Source organism: Aquarana catesbeiana, linkage group LG09 (genome assembly GCF_042186555.1).
Source record: "Aquarana catesbeiana isolate 2022-GZ linkage group LG09, ASM4218655v1, whole genome shotgun sequence".
Taxonomy (NCBI): Eukaryota; Metazoa; Chordata; class Amphibia; order Anura; family Ranidae; genus Aquarana; species Aquarana catesbeiana.
The window spans coordinates 155,927,632-155,949,530 of NC_133332.1; the positions used below are offsets into that span (position 1 = coordinate 155,927,632).

The window sequence follows — 21,899 nt, forward strand, 5'->3', positions numbered from 1 at the left end:
GTTTTTCCACGTTAGCGTTTCATTTTTTTTTTTAATTTGTTCTTTGGATCCAATGGATCAAAAATGTAAAAAAAATGCTGGTGAGACACGTTTTTGAGCGACATTTATCAGCGTTTATGAGCGTTTGGCGTTTTTTGTGGTCAGAAAAACGACTCCTGAACATGATTTTATGGCATTTAGAAAACAGCCCATAAACTCCACTGCTGATAAAAGTTCAAAAACGCCCATGTGTGCATGGACACATAGGATAACATAGAAACACCCAAACTCCAAAAAACGTCCGTTTATGAGCTCCAGTGTGCAAGGAGCCTTAATGTTGAATGGGTTTTTGTTAAGAGCAACATAGAAGAGTAACAGCAGAAAAAAGACCAAGTGGTCCATCGAGTCTGGCCCCCCATTTTTAATTTATACATTTTTATTTTATATATTTTTTTATTTTTTTGTCTGAGTAAATATTTTGTAAGCTTAACAAACATCTATCAGGTGCAAAGTAGAATTAGGGAATATGTGTTTTTAAAGTAGATGTAGACTCTAACTTAGTAACTTTACAGTAAGATTATTGTAAAAAATATAAAATTACATATATAATGTAGTCAGTCAAAAGTGTCAACACAGCAGTTTTGTGTTCTTGAGTTCCCGCTGTAACGTAGTTTTATCACCCGGTGATCTGGTCAGTAAAGCTGGCCACAGGTGACCCAGTGGGTCTGATCGAAAAAAATTGAATGTATTACCCCATGCACACAAGCAAGGTCGATGGAGGAATCCTCCCTATTGTATTCTGACAGTGAGACTCCTCCGCTGATTGGCTGCATGCAGTGATCGAAAGAAAATTTACCAACAGTCCCATATAAGAGGAGTCGATCATTATATCAACGCCTTCTGAATGGGAACAGCCATAGACGGATCAAAGTTTGGCTGGTCCCTGCTGAACCAGCTGAATTTCAATCCATTTATGGACAGTTTTAGTTTGCTATATTTGAGCTTCCTTTACCAGAACAAGCTGTCCAGCAAAAGTGGAAGGTAGAGGGTTGAGACAAACCATTTAACACTGACGGGTGCTTATAATGGTCAGCTTTTATTCATTTAGCTAAAGCCTCTATTCATAAAGAAAAAAACTGTCAGTGACTTCTTAAAAAGTGTTAGCTGGAGTCAGGCTTTAATTTGTTAGTTACTTATGTAAAGTCCATCTAAATCTACTAGTCCAGCTAACAAGGATGGCTATGTTGTGCCTCTATAAATACAATGGATGAGTAAATGTGGCCACTCTAAAACTGGAAAAGTGTTACTGGCCAGATTACCAGGTAAAAATAAAGCAAAAAAGAGAAAAACATTCAATCATGCAGCCACTACATATAAGGATTGGTAAACCTAAATATAATTAATGTTACGCTTCAAATATGCTAAACCATTGTGTATCAAACAAAATACTTTGACTTTTTTCATCCTTTGTGTCTCGTCTATGCTGTTTATTCTGCTGAGCTCTTGCAGCCTTTTGCAGCCACTTGCTGTCTACATGCACTCCAGAGATGTCTGCATGATTTGTGACAGTGACAATGCAGACATACCATTGGGAAAGAGAGACAGATCATTGTCACATATTAAAAAAGATGTGCTGAACAAGTACCTTAAAGCGGAGGTCCGCCCACCACTGCAAAAATGAAAAGCCAGCAGCTGTACGTACTGCAGCTGCTGAGTTTTAATAATCAGACACTTACCTACCTGTCCTGGGGTCCAGCGATGTCGACACTGCAGCTGATGTTTCCACCAGCTGTCGAGTGCATGCTGCCTCCATTGCAAGTAAGGGAACCTGGCAGTGAAGCCTACTGCGCATGCACGAGGCTCTGCTCCTCTCTCCTACCGGCCCGGCTGTTGGGAAGAAGGAGGGAGGAGGAGGGAGTCCGGGCAGTGACGTCAATACCCATGGCTGAAGCTCCCAGAAGTGGGAACAGGATACCTGTGAAAGACGGGTATCCTGTCACCCCGAAAGGTGCCAAAGGTGGCACCTGAGGGGGGAAGGAGTACAACGAGCTGGAGTTTAACTTTTGGGTGGAACTCCACTTTAATAGCAGAAACACCAGTTATTATTTTATATGAAGGTGGCAGATTTAGGAATATTCAAAATTCACTTTGAAATTCATTTTCATGGTAAATCTTTTAAGAGATTTTTGGTCCATGTGTTTACAGCTGCTTTATTGGTCTCTGCCTGTAACCTGCAGATAGTGATTTATATCAAATTAATACAATTATGACTAGAGAGGTTAAAAAAAACAATGCTAAATGACTTCACAGCTTGTACTATACTATTGCCATTGACAGATGTTGTGTGATATTGAAGCAACAAAGTAAGGGCCCATCCACATTTGTGCATTGTAAAATGCGATATGCAGTTTTTGAGGATGTACATTGCATTTTTAGCATGTTTTTAATGAGTTTCTTTAACTACTTTCCGACCAGCTAACGCCGATACACGTCAGCAAAGTGGCACGGGTGCGCATTGCGTCAACGGTGGCTAGCGGGCGTTCCCGCCACGGGAGTGTGCTCGCGGGTCCCGCGGACTCAATGTCTGTTGGTGGCCTGCGATCGTGACACGGAGAGGTAGAACCAGGAGATGCCTATGTAAACAAGCCATTTCCCTGTTCTGCCTAGCTACATGACAGGGATCTACTGTCAGTGATCGGGGGCAGTGATCTCTGTCATGTTCTAGTGAGCCCATCCCCCCTACAGTTAGAACACACTGAGGGAACACAGTTAACCCCTTGATCGTCCCCTAGTGTTTAACCCCTTCCCTGCCAGTGACATTTACACAGTAATCAGTGCATTTTTATAGCACTGATCGCTGTATAAATGCCAATGGTCCCAAAATAGTGTCAAAAGTGTCCGATCTGTCCGCTGCAATGTCGCAGTCATGATAAAAATCGCAGATCGTCGCCATTACTAATAAAAACAATTGAGTAATAAAAAGGCATAAATCTATCCCCTATTTTGTAGACGCGATAACCTTTGCGTAAACCAATCAATATACGCTTATTGCGATTTTTTTACCAAAAATATGTAGAAGAATACACTAAACTGAGGAAGAAATTTGTTTTTTTATATATTTTTTGGGGATATTTATTATTGCAAAAAGTAAAAAAATATTGCTTTTTTTCAAAATTGTCACTCTTTTTTTGTTTATAGCGCAAAAAATAAAAACCGCAGAGGTGATCAAATACCACCAAAAGAAAGCTCTACTTATGGGGAAAAAAAGGATGTCAATTTTGTTTGGGTACAATGTCGCACGACCGCGCAATTGTCAGTTAAAGCGACGCAGTGCTGTATCGCAAAAAAGGGTTTGGTCCGGAAGGGGGTAAATCCATTTCGGGGCTGAAGTGGTTAAAAAGTAATGCAAGGGATAAAGCGTTTTAGATGCATTTTGCATGTGTTTTCATCCATGGTTACCTGGGATAAAATTGGCATGTTACTCAAAAAACGCACTTAAAAAGAAGTGGCGACAGACGATGCTGCAAGCAGCACATTTAAAAAGCACAGCGGACTGTAAAAAATGCAGCACACGGATGTTATTTGCTCTATATAATAAACTCAAAAACAAAAAAGTATTATATTGCATTTGCCAATTCTTCTTTAACAATATGTTTATTGTTTTCAACATAAGAGTTTACATTCATTAGTTTGGACCAGAAACAGGGATGGACTGGCCATCGGGACTACCGGGAGATTCCCGGTGGGCCGATGGCTCAGTCTGGGCCAGTTTCATTTTCAGCCGCATCTGCGGTGCGCGGCGATCTACCCGTCAACCGCCGACAGCTGGCGCCTGACGGGTAGATCGAGATTAGCCAGCATCCAGAGTAGCGCAGGGAGCTTCTGTAGTAATAAGTTCTCTCTCTCTCTCGTGTCATCACGCTGTTCCCCGGCGGCCCCTCCTCTCTTCTCGTCTATACCAATTGGCTTGTAAGATCATCTGGTATAGACAAGAAGAGAGGAGGGGCCGCCGGGGAACAGCGTGATGACACGAGAGAGAACTTATTACTACAGAAGCTCCCTGTGCTACTCTGCATGCTGGCTAGTAAGACCTCACAATGTGCCCTGATGATGTGCCCCGATGTGCTATGTGCCCCATCATGTGCCCCGATGTGCTATGTGCCCCATCATGTGCCCCGATGTGCTATATGCCCCATCATGTGCCCCGATGTGCTATGTGCCCCATCATGTGCCCCGATGTGCTATATGCCCCATCATGTGCCCCGATGTGCTATGTGCCCCATCATGTGCCCCGAGCCCTGATGTGCCCCATGCCCTGATGTGCCATGTGCCACGTGCCCTAATGTGCCATGTAGCCTGATGTGCCCTAATGTGCTATGTGCCCTGATGTGCCCCGATGTGCCACATGCCCTAATGTGCCATGTAGCCTGATGTGCCCTAATGTGCTATGTGCCCTGATGTGCCCCGTGCCCTGATGTGCCATGTGCCACGTGCCCTAATGTGCCATGTAGCCTGATGTGCCCTAATGTGCCCTGATGTGCCCCATCATGTGCCCTGATGTGCCATAATGTGCCCTGATGTGCCATGTGCCCCGTGCCCTAATGTGCCATGTGGTCTGATGTGCCATGTGCCCCATAATGTGCCCCATCATGTGCCCTGATGTGCCATGTGCCCCGTGCCCTGATGTGCTATGTGCCCTGTGCCCTGATGTACCATGTGGCCTGATGTGCCCCATGCCCTGATGTGCGATGTGCAGCATAATGTGCCATGTGCCCCATTATGTGCCCTGATGTGCCATAATGTGCCCTGATGTGCCCCGTGCCCTGATGTGCCCCGTGCCCTGATGTGCCATGTGGCCTGATGTGCCATAATGTGCCCTGATGTGCCCCGTGCCCTGATGTGCCCCGTGCCCTGACGTGCCATGTGCCCTGATGTGCCCCATGCCCTGATGTGCCATGTGCCACGTGCCCTAATGTGCCATGTAGCCTGATGTGCCCTAATGTGCTATGTGCCCTGATGTGCCCCGATGTGCCACATGCCCTAATGTGCCATGTAGCCTGATGTGCCCTAATGTGCTATGTGCCCTGATGTGCCCCGTGCCCTGATGTGCCATGTGCCACGTGCCCTAATGTGCCATGTAGCCTGATGTGCCCTAATGTGCCCTGATGTGCCCCATCATGTGCCCTGATGTGCCATAATGTGCCCTGATGTGCCATGTGCCCCGTGCCCTAATGTGCCATGTGGTCTGATGTGCCATGTGCCCCATAATGTGCCCCATCATGTGCCCTGATGTGCCATGTGCCCCGTGCCCTGATGTGCTATGTGCCCTGTGCCCTGATGTACCATGTGGCCTGATGTGCCCCATGCCCTGATGTGCGATGTGCAGCATAATGTGCCATGTGCCCCATTATGTGCCCTGATGTGCCATAATGTGCCCTGATGTGCCCCGTGCCCTGATGTGCCCCGTGCCCTGATGTGCCATGTGGCCTGATGTGCCATAATGTGCCCTGATGTGCCCCGTGCCCTGATGTGCCCCGTGCCCTGACGTGCCATGTGCCCTGATGTGCTTCGTGCCCTGATGTGCCCGTGCCCTGATGTGCCCGTGCCCTGATGTGCCATGTGCCCTGATGTGCTATGTGCCCTGTGCCCTGATGTGCCACGTGCCCTGATGTTCTGTGCCCCGATGTCCTATGCCCCGATGTCCTATGCCCTGATGTGCTGTGCCTCAATGTCGTGTGCTCTGATGTTCTGTGCCCTGATGTGCTGTGTCCTGATGTTCTGTGCCCTGATGTGCTGTGTCCTGATGTGCTGTGTCCTGATGTGCTGTGTCCTGATGTGCTATACCCTGATGTACTGTGCCCTGATGTGTTGTACCCTATTAGCTGATGTGCTGGGCTCTGTACCCTGATGTGCTGTGCACTGTACCCTGATATGTTGTGCCCTGTACGCTGATGTGCTGGGCACTGTACCCTGATATGTTGTGCCCTGTACGCTGATGTACTGGGCACTGTACCCTGGTATGTTGTGCCCTGTACGCTGATGTACTAGGCACTGTACCCTGATATGTTGTGCCCTGTACGCTGATGTGCTGGGCACTGTACCCTGATATGTTGTGCCCTGTACGCTGATGTACTGGGCACTGTACCCTGATATGTTGTGCCCTGTACGGTGATGTACTGGGCTCTGTATCCTGATGTGCTGTACCCTGATGTGCCTTGTGCCCTGATGTGTTGGGCTCTGTACCCTGATGTGGCCTGATGTGCTGTGCCCTGATGTGCCTTGTGCCCTGATGTGCTGTGCCCTGATGTGTTGTGCCCTGATGTGCCTTGTGCCCTGATGTGCTCTGTACCCTGATGTGGCCTGATGTGCTGTGCCCTGATCTGCCTTGTGCCCTGATGTGCCTTGTGCCCTGATGTGCTGTGCCCTGATGTGTTGTGCCCTGATGTGCCTTGTGCCCTGATGTGCTGGGCTCTGTACCCTGATGTGACCTGATGTACCGTGCCCTGATGTGTTGTGCCCTGATGTGCTGTGCCCTGATGTGTTGTGCCCTGATGTGCCTTGTGCCCTGATGTGCTGGGCTCTGTACCCTGTTGTGGCCTGATGTACCGTGCCCTGATGTGTTGTGCCCTGGGCCGGTCTGGATGAAGTCCAGGGCCACATTTTTGTCCCAGTCCAGCCCTGACCAGAGATCTGAAAAAGTCATGTTAGGTAATAGGTCCCGCATCAAATATATAACATATCCATTCAAAAAAGAGATAGTTATACAATATTACATTGGGCTGTATCTCAGAACAGTAGTAGTCCAGAGTTCAAGTATGTGGACCTTTCAGACTCGTGGTGGATGAATCCACCAATGAACATCCTCATTTAAACACAATCAAACAAAGACCCTATAGTGTAAACATTATGTAAAATGAGACATTCAATAATAGAGGACAAAGATGAAGAAAGAAAAAGGAAAGAGGGAACAAGATTAGAAAGAGGAAAAAAATGCTCCTCCTGGTGTGGGTCCCGAACCTCCATCTCTCCCTTTTTGAAACCGGTGATGGCAAATAGTGTAGCCAGGGGTTCATATTGCAGTTCACATATGATATTGGGAGTTAAAAATGCAAAATCATGTTTTAATACAATTTGCACAATTCACCCTATTTTCTTTAGTATGTTCCTAACGCTTTTGCTAAAAAGAGCAATGTTCAGATTTGTGCAAATTGATAGAACACCCAAAACTACCGTTAAGCTCAGTAAACCTTGTGTGCATCGTGGTGTATTTCACAAGCCCTAACATTTATATTTTTACACTAATATTCCAGCTGCCATTATATTCATCTTAAAGTTGAACTTTTGCCAAAGCTTTTTTGGATACACTAGGGTTATAAACTTTTTCAATACAGTAAGTAAGCCAAATCAATGAGTAAACTGCTACTGCTGTCCAGGAAACACTGCAGAAGTGCTGAAGTCAGTGGGTTCAATCAATTTACTCTAATCCAAGTAATATGAAATCTTCTCAGGATGCTTTAATCAAACAGAATTTTATAAATTATTTAAATAACTCTGATGAGTACTATTTACAAGTAAACTTGATATATAACATAACCCTAGTGTAGTCTCTACAAACGTTTACCTTTTTTTTTGTAATAAAAAAAACAAAAAAAATAGCAGGAGAGATTTACTAAAACTGGTTCACACAGAATCTGGTGCAGCTGTGCATGGTAATCAGCTTCCAGGCTTTAATTACAAAGCTTAATTGAACAAGCTATAAAGTTAGAAGCTGATTGGTTACTATGCACCGCTGCACCGTATTCCCTGTGCATCAGTTTTAGTAAATCTCCGCCAGTGTGTCCCCAGACATGCAAAAATCAAAACTGAAGTAGCTGTGTGTGTGGTCTCTTCTCCTTAGCATGGCATGATTGTCAGTGGTGTGTACAAGCAAACACATAATATGATACTTATTGCTCATACAGCGAGAGGGCAGATACACAAAATGACTGTGATGTTTAGATTAAGGTTAAACACATTTTTTCAGTGCAGCGCATTACCTCAACACACATTAGGCAGGATATGTGCGTTAGCGGTCTGTGTTGCACACACCCTACCTTGTGGTGCGCTGCATTGCTAAAGAAAATGTGGGCATTATGGTGGTTTGCCAGTCCAAAACAAATTTTAATGCACTACAATGCCAAGGCCTGACTGGGCCCTTTGAATTAAAGTGGCATTCCGGCCGAAATGATACTTTTTATATGAAACTACCCCTATCATACACAAGCTTAATGTATTCTAGTAAAGTTAGTCTGTAAACTAAGGTCTGTTTTGTTAGTTTATAGCAGTAGTTTGTTATTTTATAAACTTACAGCAGGCCATTCCATCTTAAGTGTGGGCATCTGAAGCCAGACTGTATTTCTTCCTGGATCTCATCCTTGCAGATCTCGCACATGCTCAGTGCAGCACAAGCAGTGTAATAGGTTTCAGGTCAGGTTTCCATAGCAACGGCAGTTTCAGAGGAAGTTGCCGCCCCTCCCAGAAGGCATTGCAAACAGGAAATGATGCGATGGGCCGTGGCCAGGGAGGAGGAAGTGAAAAATAAATACAGCAGATATACAGTAGGTGCTGAGAAAAAAAAATTAAAAAATATCCAATTTGTTTACAGTGCACAGTTTAGTGAGGGATGTTGAAGAGTTGTAAAAGTGGGTGGAACTCCACTTTAAGCTAAGTTGCATGTTAGCAGCTTACTTTGCTTCAGAAACTGAACCCTGAACACCTCTGTCATTTTTTTTTTACCTGGAGCACACATTCTACCTCTTGTCATTTTATTGCTACCATGATCTTCTATACTCAACATCCTCGCTGTGTTTGCTGTTTTTTCACAGTTATGTTATGAATTACCTAGATACTGAAAATTTAGGTGAGGAAAGGGATGGTCGGCACTCAGGATGACATCCAAAAAGTATTTCCTTAGTAGCCTCCCTGACAGTATTCCCGAGTGTGGCTCGCGGGTTAAATTTCAGCACCATTAGCGGTAACCCCGAGCCACACTCGGGATTACATCTCAGGATCCTGGTGCGGTATACTTACCTTGTCCCCAGGATCCTGCGATGTCCCCCCGCCGGTGTCTGCGGGCTCCGTCCTCTGCCCAATACCTGTCTGTGCCAGGCTCCGTTCCCTGCGAGCGTCGCAACACACGGAGGCAGAGCCTGGCGGCAAATTCAAAAAATGTCAAAATCATAACACATACAGTACTGTAATCTTACAGATTACAGTACTGTATGAATTCATTTCACTTCCCTTTTGTCCCCAGTGTTTGGCCCATGCCCTCTATACAGTTATATTATATATACTGTTCTTTCTGTCTGGAAACTTGAGATTGTCCATAGCAACCAAAAAGTGTCCCTTTACGTCAAAAGTGGCTTTAGACCAGCTAGAAAACAGCGATAGTAAATTAGAACACTTGCAGAACTGAGCGATAGTGAATCGTGGGGAAATTTATTTTATGATTATTATATATATATTTTTAATTATTTATATTTATTTTATATATTATAATTTATGATTTTGTGTTTCAAACTTCATCATACCCGGGATATCTACTAGACTCTTGGTGGACAGATATAAGTGTGTTATTGCTAAGAATTTCAGAGCTACAATATAAAACGCCAAATTTCTATGCAAAATAATTGTACCGCTTTGAGACGCAAAAATCTGAAATAATCATGCCGCTAGGGAGGTTAAGTAAACATTTATAATGCTTGGCTGTTTTACGTTTGGAGTGCCCACCATCCCCTTCCTTACTCTGGTACGTTGGAGGTGTCAGCAGCCTCAAAGTCTGAGCACCTTGCGGAGCTTTTATGTGGGAAGGTTGTAGTGCCTATACACCTGTTTTCCTTTGAAAATGTAGGTGAGTGTAAGCTTGGGTCCCAGGAGCCACCCTTATTTAGAACCTACTGCAGCCATTTTGATTGGCTACTCCATTCTGCTTCATGAAGAATCGATCTTTGTGGTCATGCTGGAAGTTGACAATTCTAGTACTGTCAGATAATAATCATACCATCAGTTGGAGCCATTTGTTTGATACTGGGAACCTTTGTTCTCTATATAGAAGTGTATGTTCATTTGTAAATATAGCTGAGCTTGGGCCCATTGCTAGAAGATTAAGCCACATATTCAAACATGCAGGTACTTCGGTTGACCTTTCAACAATAGAGTTGATTGCCAAACTGATTTTGGATTTACTGAAACTTATTTTACATTTTCATACAACATCAAAAACATCAGCATTATAAATATCCTTTTTTATTTTTCAATTAGTCAATTTTTTATTCAACATTTTTTGTCAGTACAAAGTCAGATATACAAAAACATAAGAATATCAAAAGAAAAAAAAATTGATAACAACAATAAAATACACAAACAAAACAAAACAAAATATAGCCCTTTGCAGACTCAAATGCTTAAGAAGTTCACAGTACATTTGTACATAAGAACCGACTCACGGGTCATAGAATACCTTCAGAGAATCTAGTTAGCAATGACATTACAGAGTGCCTACTCAAACAGAAAATTAGGATTTTCACTTTAGATAAATAACTGCACCCCTGGGACATTGGCCAGTTTATACTTTGGACATTGGCCAGTAGCCTCTCCTATCTCGCCCACCTTTAGCTACAGTCATACGTATCTTAATTATTTTCCTCTATGTCACTAGAGGAGACATCATATAATGAGTTATTAGAGTCCACCCAACAGGACCATATTTTTTTAATCTTTCTGGGTCTACCCCTATGTTTGTACGTTAATTTTATTCTGCGTAATGTAAAGTTAAGAATCTCACACCATTGTTTATGCATTGGGGGTGTAGGGGAAATCCATTTTTGTAATATGAGTTTGCATGCAAAATCATTCTAAATATTCTACTTAGATGTAATGCTCTTTTGCAGGCTGCTTTTTGGACACAGGTTTGTTTTGCAGCAAATGTTTTTTTTAATGGCAGGGTTTATGCTTTTACTTTTTTCTGTTTGCTCTTTAATATTGCTCGTTGTTGCTGATCTTATTTTAAGCCTATTTAATACATGTATTTGATGGGGACATTTTCACCTTATACAACATTGCCACATGCTAGTCAACCCATTATTTCAATCTTTTCAGAGTGTTGTTTACATCCCTTCCCCTATACTTTGCTCTAGAATTATCCCTGATAATAAAAAGTGTTTGTCTATTTATACCAGCAATCACAAAGATGATTTAAGCTCCAGAAAAAAAAAACTGTCACCATGGAAAAGCCTTTTTTAAGAGCTATATTCTTTTCACCTCCTCCAATGACAGAGAACAGGACAAAAGCCCCCTGCAATTTTCTATTTTGCTTTTGTTTGTAAAGTAAGGCTCTTCGTTTAGTCTTTTTCTGTTGTAGTATATGTTGACACATCACTAGTGGCACAATGGTTATAATCAGGTTTGGTTTTTTTCCTGGAAAAATTTCTTGTTTACCTGAAGAGGAGGTAGATCTTAAAAAAACTTCCATTTAGGCCATACATATCTACATTGAAAAGTTATTTTACTGTATAGACATGTGGGCTATTTTCTGAAAATCTTAGCAGGTCAACTTCTAAATGGGATTGATAGTTGTTCTGTTCTGACTGCTGAACTGAGGAACCACAAGTCAGAGTATTGATTCGTAGTGGATATGAACCTCATTTGCATAAAGCAAACCTGTGGTAAAGATCGACACAACAACTTTGAAGCAGGCACCCCAAGCCACATTTCTTTAATTGTCTTCAGAGAACCTTCAGAGCCCTGAAATCTGACACCCTCAGTGTGTACGAATCCTGATTTTAGCCTCTAGTCGAGCTTTGGCCTATATCTCTCAGGCCTCTCTATCTGTCCCTGAGGATCCCAGTTATAGTTATTGGCTAGTGGGGAGGTGCCCAGAATCTCAACTTTACAAGGAAATGTTTTTTTGCATCTTCTAAGTGCCTCAGGTTTCGGTGCTCCAGAATGCTCTAAAAACAGCCAAAGGTATGTGTACTGTCATATTACTTAATAGATCTTTGTACTTACTTACATAGTTAGTCAGGTTGAAAAAACACAAGTCCATCTAGTTCAACCATTAGAAAATAAATCCATATACACTATTCTTTACCCACAGTTGATCCAGAGGAAGGCAAGAAAAACAAAAAAATCAATTAATCATGATCCAATTTGCTCTAGAAAGGGGAAAAAATCCATCCTGCCCCCCAGGAGGCAATTGGACATTCCCTAGATCAACTACCCGTGGTGTTATTGCCTACAAATGTTAGTATCCAGCTATATTTTGTATATTTAGGTATGCATTCAGCTCTTTAAAAAAAAAATCAACGAAACTGTCCAGAACTACTTCTCGAGGGAGTTTATTCCACATTTTCACAGTTCTTACCATGAAGAAACCTTAAAGTGTTAATAAACCTAGGACACTGCATTCATTATATCTGGTCTCCCACAGTACACAGAACATGGGAATGCAATAATTTCAGTAAATATAAACTGCTAAATACCTTTTCTGATCAGCAGTATATAGCATTATCAGTGCCTAGTTAAAGCTTGTAGGAGGAGTTTTCATACTGCACTAGCTGTCCTATCAGGATTAAGGACCCCTGACCCTCTGTTTGGACACTGTTGATTGACCCTGTGCTGATCACATGCACTATACCAAGAAAAAAAATACTCTCTAGCAATACACACCAAACTGAGCATGTGCAGCCTGACTCCAGTAACTGTCTTATCCAGACATGTTTTGGGGGCAATGCAAGAAAGGGAGGATCTGTGCATACAGGATCAAACAGCCTTTTTAGACAATTCAGAGGATTAACCCCTTAGGTTCCACAGTGAGTATAACAATCATGCTTTACTGCATATACAGACGGATTTTACTGTTGTGGGTTTAGTAACACCATAAATCTATTTTTCTCCACACTTAGAGTATCCTCTGTAATGACCTAAAAGTGAATAACTCTACACCAAGCTGGTGATCATATTCGCCCTTAATCACCTCTTCTCAAGAGAGATCTAATTCAGTTCAGCTAATCTTTCCTCATAGCTGAGCTTCTCCATGCCTCTAATCAGTTTGGTTGCCCTTCTCTGCACATTCTCCAGTTTTCTGATATCCTTTTTCTGCTGGTGCCCAAAACGGAACTGCATATTTCTGATGGGGTCTTACTAATAATTTGTATAAGGGCACAATGATGTCTTTCTTTCTCTGTCTGGAGTCTATACCTCTTTTAATACAAAAAAAAATGTGTTAGCTTTAGAAACTGCAACTTGGCATTGCATGCTATTATTAAGTCTATGATGTACCAGAACACCCAGATCCTTCTACACTATGGATTCCCCCAGTTGTACCCCCCCCCCTAGTATGTATGAAGCATGCATATTTTTAGTCCCCAAGTGCATAACTTTATGTTTATCAATAATAAATCCCTAACAGGGGTTGTAATCCTTCCATATTCTGTCCGAAAACTTAAAAAGATCATTCTCGACTTTTCATATTAGTTATTACGACACCCAAGTTTTACCTGACTGGCCATGCATATTCATTACTTAAATGCAGCTAAATTAATATTTCAGGTTTCTAATTATTTTTCCTGACAGCATCACTTCATTAACATTATACAGTAGCTGGGTGTTTAATAGGAATAAGACTTGTTTAGGTTTTGTTTTTGGTATCAGAATGAGTAAGCCCTGGGAAACTTCATGAAAGTCAATAACTTATCAGTAATTATTTATTATTTAAATTGATAGATTTCATTGTCTAGGATGTTTCATCATTAACCACAGAGGGATTTAATACTATAATTGTCTCATTACTTTCAGTTAAGAAATTAAATATAAAGGGTGAGCTGGGTAACCACTCTCAATTATCTCTCATTTGTAAAGACTGCCCCTTTTTTTTTTAACCAAATTCCTAAGCCCCCCTTTCTTTCACATCTCTCTATATATTGGTATGAATAACCATATGAAAAAAAAAATGTTCTGTTAACCATTCCAAAGTCTTTATAAGGCTCCTATCTTTATGTCAGTAGGATGCTGCCAGGATAGAAATATAGGACAGCATACATATTCGTGTTCTGTGTTACGGGTCTCTTAGGCCACATGCACGCTAAGCATTTAGCCTGTGAGGCCAATCCCTGCATTTTTATGTGGGTGGAAGGCACGGGTGCATCCTCCAGCACCACTGCTGGCATCCTGTAAAACTTTATGAGGCTGAAAGCTATTGTGGTACAATGAGTGGTACTAATGTTTAAGGCTATATATCAGGGTTCTTCAAACTATGGCCCTCGAGTTGTTCAGGAACTAGAATTCCCATAATGCCTAGTCATGTCTGTGAATGTCAGAGTTTTACCATGCCTCATGGGATGTTGTTTTGCTTGCATCTATCTAGCAAGGTTACTTTGCGGTATAAGCAAGGAAGTTCAGACCTATGCAGTGAACAAATGTGCTTTTACTGAACAAAAGTGCTGTACATACAAAACTATTACAATATTATAAATACAAATCTAGACTGACAGATATAAGCAATACAAGCAAGATGCCTAGCAAATAAGCAGAAACTATGGTCTGTAACAGTACACTTAAAAGTTACTTAACTCCAGTTATCGTGTGTTTGTGATCTCTGTTGACAACTAGGACTCAGGCTTCTTAAGCAGTTCCTGGAAATCAGGTGAAAGCATTCTTCTTCTTTAATGGCTTCTGGCTGGTTACAGATTTTGCTTCTATGGTGTTAATGCATTATGGAGCCCGATACTATCAGTCTCTGCTTCTGCTTTTATTTTGGCTTTTGTTGACAACAGTTACAAACTTGTTTACCTTAACAAACGACTGTTCCAACTATCAACAGTTCCCATTGTTTGAGGACAGCCTGTTTACTTGTTACCAAGGCATTAGTTCTGTCACTTGTCCTCATCCATGTTTCCAAACGTATCCATTAGTAATCCCTTACTTCTTGGACAGACTATAAGTCATGACACAGGAAGGAGTTGACCAGCTGACCTCATTAGCATACACCCTGCATCATCCACCCTTTTACCTACCCGCCCATTCCCACCTGCATGTTTTTTAAATGAAACGCAATTAATCAGTGATCACCCCTCTCACTAAATACACAATATATAATCAGATTGCATATTGTATGGCAATCTTTATGCACGTACATAGGAGGGAGTGGCCAGAAACACTTAGCTGTCAAGCCCCATTCACATCTCTGCATGCATGCAGGAACTCGCATTCCCACATGCATTTTTTTTCTTTTTTTTTTTTTTTTTTTTTTTTTAGGGGAGGTGTTTTGGAGCATTTTCACTCATCACGCATAGGGCAGCCCATCCACCTAAATGCCTTACCTTAGGCATGGAGGCAGGGAGAAGGAAGAGCTAGTGCCGCTCCAGCGAGCACACAGGGAGACATTCTCTTTCCGGATGATTAGAAACAGGAAGTGTGTCCTGAGACAGGATTGGCCAGGGAGTCCTAGGACTCCCTGGCCAATAGGGGCTTCCTGATTGGCCGTGAAGTGAATAACGAATATTTATACGCAAGGGGGTGGGATCGGGGCACAGTGCTCTGCACCCCGAGCCCACCATTTTCTGAAGTCTATTAGAGCATCAGGCTCTAATCATGTGCTTCAAAAAAAACACACCCCATTGGAATCCATGCATTCAGCGCCTTGTATGTAGATTAGGGGGCCAGATGCATGGATGGGGGAGCACCACGGCCACCGCTGGTATGTCTTTTGTAGAATCTTAGTTTTTCTGGTTTTACCAATTGATAAAAAGAGTGGAAACCTATTAATGCAGTATTGCTGATCTGTCTGTATTTGCCTGGCAGAAAGAAAGTATAATTCATCTTTTACTTAAATGTTCTGTTACAATAAAGATCCTTCCTTCCCATTGCAAAACGTTGGGAGGTATGTTGGAGGGGAAGCAATCTAGGCAGTTTAAATTGAGAGAAGAGCTCAGAGGTTTGAGGACACTCATTCATTTATAATGCCTCATGCAAGCTAGCACTTAGGTCCAGAGGCATCGCATCCTGGCGTTTTGAGCTGCCTGGGTGGCACAGGTGCAGAATTCCTGCATTTGGTGCATACCAGCTTCCGTGCATTTCAGCCTGTCATAGATTTTGACAGGCTGCTGGCAGCAGAACTGCATGCTGCACCCGTGCCACCCAGGTGCCCCACATGTGAAGCATACAGGCCTAAGGGCTAGAGTGCATGACGCTGTACACAGGGGTTGCAGTTTGCAGCTCCCTGTGTACAGCATCATGCACTCTAGCCCTTAGGCCTGTATGTTTAGAAAATTATAAAGTCATTGGATCAGCATCAAAGCCTGCCAATAAATATTTTTAAAAAGCGAAGCACAAGAAAAGATGCCTCCATTATTTTCTTGGCCATGTGCAAATTTAGGTCAGACTGTGTTTGCACAAATAAAATTAGTTTTAGTTACATGGCCATTCAAAGATTTGGATCAATTAGATTAAAATGTTTCTTTTTCTTCTATCAGAATCCTATGCTTGTTCTTTTATATATTTATTTCCTGTTAATGTTTTGATTTCTCCTGAATTACTTGTGAAACATTCAACTGTTCCTGGAGACTAAACTGGTGTCATATGCAGAAAACTTAATTAGGTTTCTCCTAGGCATAACAGCTGAAACTGACATTTATTTTCTTTTTAGATATTATTTTCTGTTGTACAGATAAAATATAAAATTAATTAAGTTGCATTTTATTCTGTAGTGTCCAAGACGAAGCAGACGATTACACTGTGCACGGCCTCATAAAGAACCCTGATGTGTAAGTAATTGAGTAAATGTCAGTGTTCTTCAGTATTGATGAAAGATTTTAAATGGGTTCTGCAGTTATGCTGACCCCTTATGTCGTTTTTATACATACATTTTATTCTGGATAAGGTAATTTTTGCAGAGCATCACAGTGTGTGCATGGCCAAGCTGCAGTACCAGATATCACCTTCAGGGAGTTGAAAGAAGGCAGATCCCTTTATGTTACTATATGGAGGGGTCAGAGGCAGGATAAAATATTTGTGTTACCTATTGTAAACATAAACCCCCTCACTCACACACACACACACCTCCACCACCCTTATGAATCTGCTTGATCATATGACAAATGCGTAGACATTGGGTGGGGAAGGGGAGGTAGATTTTTAATCTCAATACAACTGTTTTGCTGAATATTAGGAACAGATGATCACAATAAATAGCCATATGGTTTGCCTGGGACATTTTCAATTATAATCTTCAAATTTCACATATAGTAGCCCACAATCCAAAACTTCCTACTGCTATTCGGACTATTCTAAAGCCCTGAAATCTTAAACCTTATTTATTGTGATGTGCTATTTTTGTCTTGTATTTAAAGTACAGCACACACTACAGAAACAGGTAGTTACACACTTTTAAAAAGTCCGCCCTCCTGCGAATGAAACACATTGGTGAAGGAGCCGAACAGCTGCCTTTCCATCAGTGCAATGGTAGTGTCCAGATAACATGTAGCCAGCCGGCAAGGAGACCACATGATGCATTCCCCACAGCACAGCATACAGGGAGGTTATGACAGATTTGTTGCTTACCCACTGACAGAAGTTTGAGAAGCCTATATTTACCTGCTTGTATGAATATTTTCCCCCATTTTGCTATATGTTTAAGGCCTGGTTTACACTAGCTGCGGCCGCGGCTTGCAGCAGGGGGTCCGATGCATCCCCATTCTCAGTTTCAGGGGCGAATCAGGTCAGAATTTCTGCCTGAATTCGATCCTTAAACTGAGCCAAAGATGCACAGGACCCTTTTCCAGTGCGGACAGCAGCCGTCCCGGAGGTGTGTGAATCGGCTCCTTCGAGAGCAGTCACAGTCTGTCATGTGAATTGGATGTGGGGAGACCCACATCCAATTCGCATAAGTGTGTCCCCAGCCTAAGCATTTACTTTATTCTCTCTCCAGAACCAACTGATAGCTGGTTTTGGGCTCAGCTTTTCATGGAAGATGGCAGATGGGTAGTGGAAGTCTTTCTGTATATGGAAGATGGCAGATGGGTAGTGCAGAAGGGGCACATATCTGCAAGATTAGAATGCAGGGCAGCAGATGTTAGAATGAAGAGGGGGAGGTGACTTCAGTGCTTGCTTAAGCTCCCCCATAGGATCACCATAAACTGGTGATCCTATGGGGGAGCTTAAGCAAGCACTGAAGTCACCTCCCCCTCTTCATTCTAACATCTGCTGCCCTGCATTCTAATCTTGCAGATATGTGCCCCTTCTGCACTACCCATCTGCCATCTTCCATATACAGAAAGACTTCCACTACCCATCTGCCATCTTCCATGAAAAGCTGAGCCCAAAACCAGCTATCAGTTGGTTCTGGAGAGGGAATAAAGTAAATGCTTAGGCTGGGGACACACTTATGCGAATTGGATGTGGGTCTCCCCACATCCAATTCACATGACAGACTGTGAGGAGGACCTGGGGAGGAACTGCAGTTAACACAAACATACAACAAAAAAATGCACAGATCTGAACAGGACCAAGTACTATGTGTGGGATTCAACAAGGATATTAACCTTCTGATGATACTGTATTTATTTAAACAAGTAGAACAATATCACAACAGAAAAAAGAAAACAGTAAATTTAATTCCAACTAATTACTGTCACAGAAAATCAAGCAATATTTTTTGAGAATAGATAACCTCCAAAAATGTGGCCTCTTTTTTTAAAGTTTGTGGGTGGGAAGGGGGAGGTAGCATTGTTAGAAACTCTGTACTGGGAGTACAAAATGTTTTACTTATATATCTTATGCTACCATTTTATGTTTCTCTTTATATTCAGTGAAAGATCTATGTTATGAACAGAGACATTTTTAAAGACTGCATTTTAGATATTATCAATATTCAGTGTTTCTGTGAACGCTAGAATCATCTGTGATATCTGGATATACTTCTGACTCACTATAGTATAGTACACGTTGTAGTGGTAATAGTTCTGCTGTGAGATAGATGCTGTGATGATGTGCAGAGATTGTCCTGGGGGAAGACACAGCTGAGACGAGAACATCGATGTTTGTGTGGACTTATGCTACAAATTTGTATGGATCTTTTGTTTTCTGGTCCTAAACCCAATTTTCACTAAAAGCATTTACTAGTGTCTTATTTTCTCTCACAGAATCCTGTGTTGTCTAAACGAGCTGATGGATGAAGATGAGAAAGATAGAGCAAAGAGGTAACATTCTACCTAATAGCACAGCGTATATGTGATATTTTTGGTTAGTTTTTATCTTTGGCTTAATCATCTTGGTATGCATTGAGGAACACAAGAAGACTTTTACCTTTGGGTCATACTGCCGCCTATAGGAGGATTGAAGACTGGCAAACAAAAAAATTGTAGGCCATAAGGCTATGAGAATGGATGTCTTCTTTTCAGCTCTGCTGTGTTAAAGACTAACCTATTTTTGCTATCACATTTTTCTCTATATTGTTATGAGAACTTGAGTCTTCCATTGCACCTATTGAGCACGCCCACCCTCAGGCTTGTTTTGGAGTGCTCATCCAGACCCCACTGAATTGGATGTGATGGGGATACCTTGCAAGTGACCTTAGAGCACACTCCAGACTCTGCTGTTCTGTTACAAAATTAGCCATGGAGTGATTTCCAGTTCCAGAGACTCTGGAAATACCTCAGCGCTTGCCATGTCTTTGAAGCCATATCTTGTAAGTTGGCCAGTCCAAACACCAGGAGCTACCTCAAGTACACAGGTTGTTGAACTCCTTTAAAAGTCCCCATTTCATTCCAGCTTTCACCATGAAAAGGGTTAATGCTGTGGGACTGAGCACTTAAGTGATTTGTTGGGTGAAGTGTTTTCTGGTGCAATACATGCAGTTGCGGCTTGTTTCTCAGCAAAAATGGGTTATAACAGGCGGTGAGGAGGCATCACATCTCTTTCTCACGACCTGTCAGTTGCCGCTGAAGCGTGATCCATACGCAGATAATCCTTCAGAGGAAGGAAGAATTAAATACCCTTCTAAATCTACCCTTAATGTTTTGATTTCGTCTGAATTACTTGTGAAACATTCAACTGTCCTTGAGGCTACCTCAAGTAAATACTGTAGGTTGTTGAGCACCTTTAAAAATTCCCCATTTCATCCTAGTTTTTACTATGTAAACGGTTAATGGCTGTGGGACAGAGCACTTAAGTGAGTTGCTGGGTGGAGTGTTCTTTTTTCTACAATATAGCATCAAGAAAGCATCTACCCGCTATGGCTCTTGGTTGCAAAGAGTCACGTATCCTGTGCTTGTTTTTATATTTATTTACTGTTAATGTTTTGATTTACCCTGAATTACTTGTGAAACATTTAACTGTCTTTGGAGCTACCTCGAGTACATAGGTTGTTGAGCTCCTTTAAAAATCCCCCATTTCGTCACAACTTTAACCTCAAGAAGGGTTAACTTTGTGGGACTGAGCCTTTAAGTGATTTGCTGGGTGGAATGTTCTCATACAGTGTCAAGGAAGCATCTCCCCCCAAAGCACCCTCCCCATGTTGAGGGCATGTGGTCTTGTACGGTTCAGGAGGTGGGGGGGCACTCTCTCGCCCCCCCCCTTTTTCCTGCGGCCTGCCAGGTTGCATGCTCGGATAAGGGTCTGGTATGTATTTTCGGAGAACCCCTACGCCATTTTTTTTATTTTGGCTCGGGGTTCCCCTTAAAATCCATACCAGACCTGAAGGGCTTGGTATGGATTTTGGGGGGACCCCCACGGATTTTTTTTAAATTTTGGTGTGGGGTTCCCCTTAATGTCCATACCAGACCCAAAGGACCCATGCCATTTTTTTTTCAATTATTTTTATCTATATTGCCGGGATCCGATAATTTATTACAGCCGCAAACAGTTTTGAATGACATTTTCTCCTTTAGAAATGTCATTTTGCTGTGGTACTGTTCTAAACATGGGAAAGATGCGCTGCTTTACAAGCATACTAAGGACAACCCCCCAGGCACGATATTTAAAGGAATATTTCATTTATATTGTTTCACTTTAAGCATTATTAAAATCACTGCTTCTTGAAAAAATGTCAGTTTTTAAAACTTTTTTTGCATTGATACATGTCCCTTAGGGCAGGACTGGGGTCCACAAACACTTTTGTATGACTATAACTTGCATATAAGCCTTTAAAATGAGCACTTTGAATTTTTCATGTTCGTGTCCCATAGATTTTAACGGTGTTTGCGTGTTCGCACAAATTTTTTGCCTGTTCGCAAGTTCTGGTGCGAACCGAACCGGGGGGTGTTTGGCTCATCCCTACTAGTAATGGCAATCAACGACTTATAGTGGGACTGTGATATTGCGGCGGACAATCGGACACTAACTGACACTTTTGACACTTTGCAGGAACCAGTGACACTAATACAGTGATCAGTGCTAAAAATATGCACTGTCACTGTACTAATGACACTGGCTAGGAAGAGGTTAAATTCTAGGGCGAGCAAAGGGTTAACTGTGTGCCTAGCCAGTGTTTTTGTGTAATGTGTTAGGTGCTTTCACTAGGACAAGTGATGGATTTTATTCCCTGTTTTGCAGGAACACAAAATCCATCCCCCCCCCCCCCCCCGTCAGAATGGAGATCTGCCTTGTTTACATAGGCAGATCCTTGTTCTATGTGTTTTTTACCGATGATCAGTGGTTGCCGGTGGAATCCAGTGCCTGGAACTCGCAGATCAGCTCCCGCTATGATTAATCACAGCAGAAGCGGCTCGCCAGTGGCACGTGCACGCCCCCTGCAGGCAAAAGTGCAAAATCATGTATATAAATATGATTCTGCACAAGAGAGCCATCCTGTAGCAGTAAATCTGCTATGGGGCGGTCTTGAAGCATTTAAGGTGAAAAACTTCTTTTGTCCTTAATAGACAAGGAAA

General features: G+C 42.3%; 1 protein-coding gene across 3 annotated transcripts in view; it reads left to right on the forward strand.

The window, feature by feature from the left end:
- LOC141108071 (circadian locomoter output cycles protein kaput-like) overlaps positions 1–21,899 on the forward strand; it is a 235,251-nt gene that overhangs the window by 120,485 nt on the left and 92,867 nt on the right. For all 3 annotated transcript variants that reach the window (XM_073599292.1, XM_073599293.1, XM_073599291.1), the window contains exons 2-3: positions 16,722–16,778; positions 19,155–19,211. In XM_073599292.1, coding sequence (XP_073455393.1) covers positions 19,180–19,211 — 32 coding nt within the window. In that variant the 5' untranslated portion in view covers positions 16,722–16,778; positions 19,155–19,179. The remainder of the gene's footprint in view (positions 1–16,721; positions 16,779–19,154; positions 19,212–21,899) is intronic.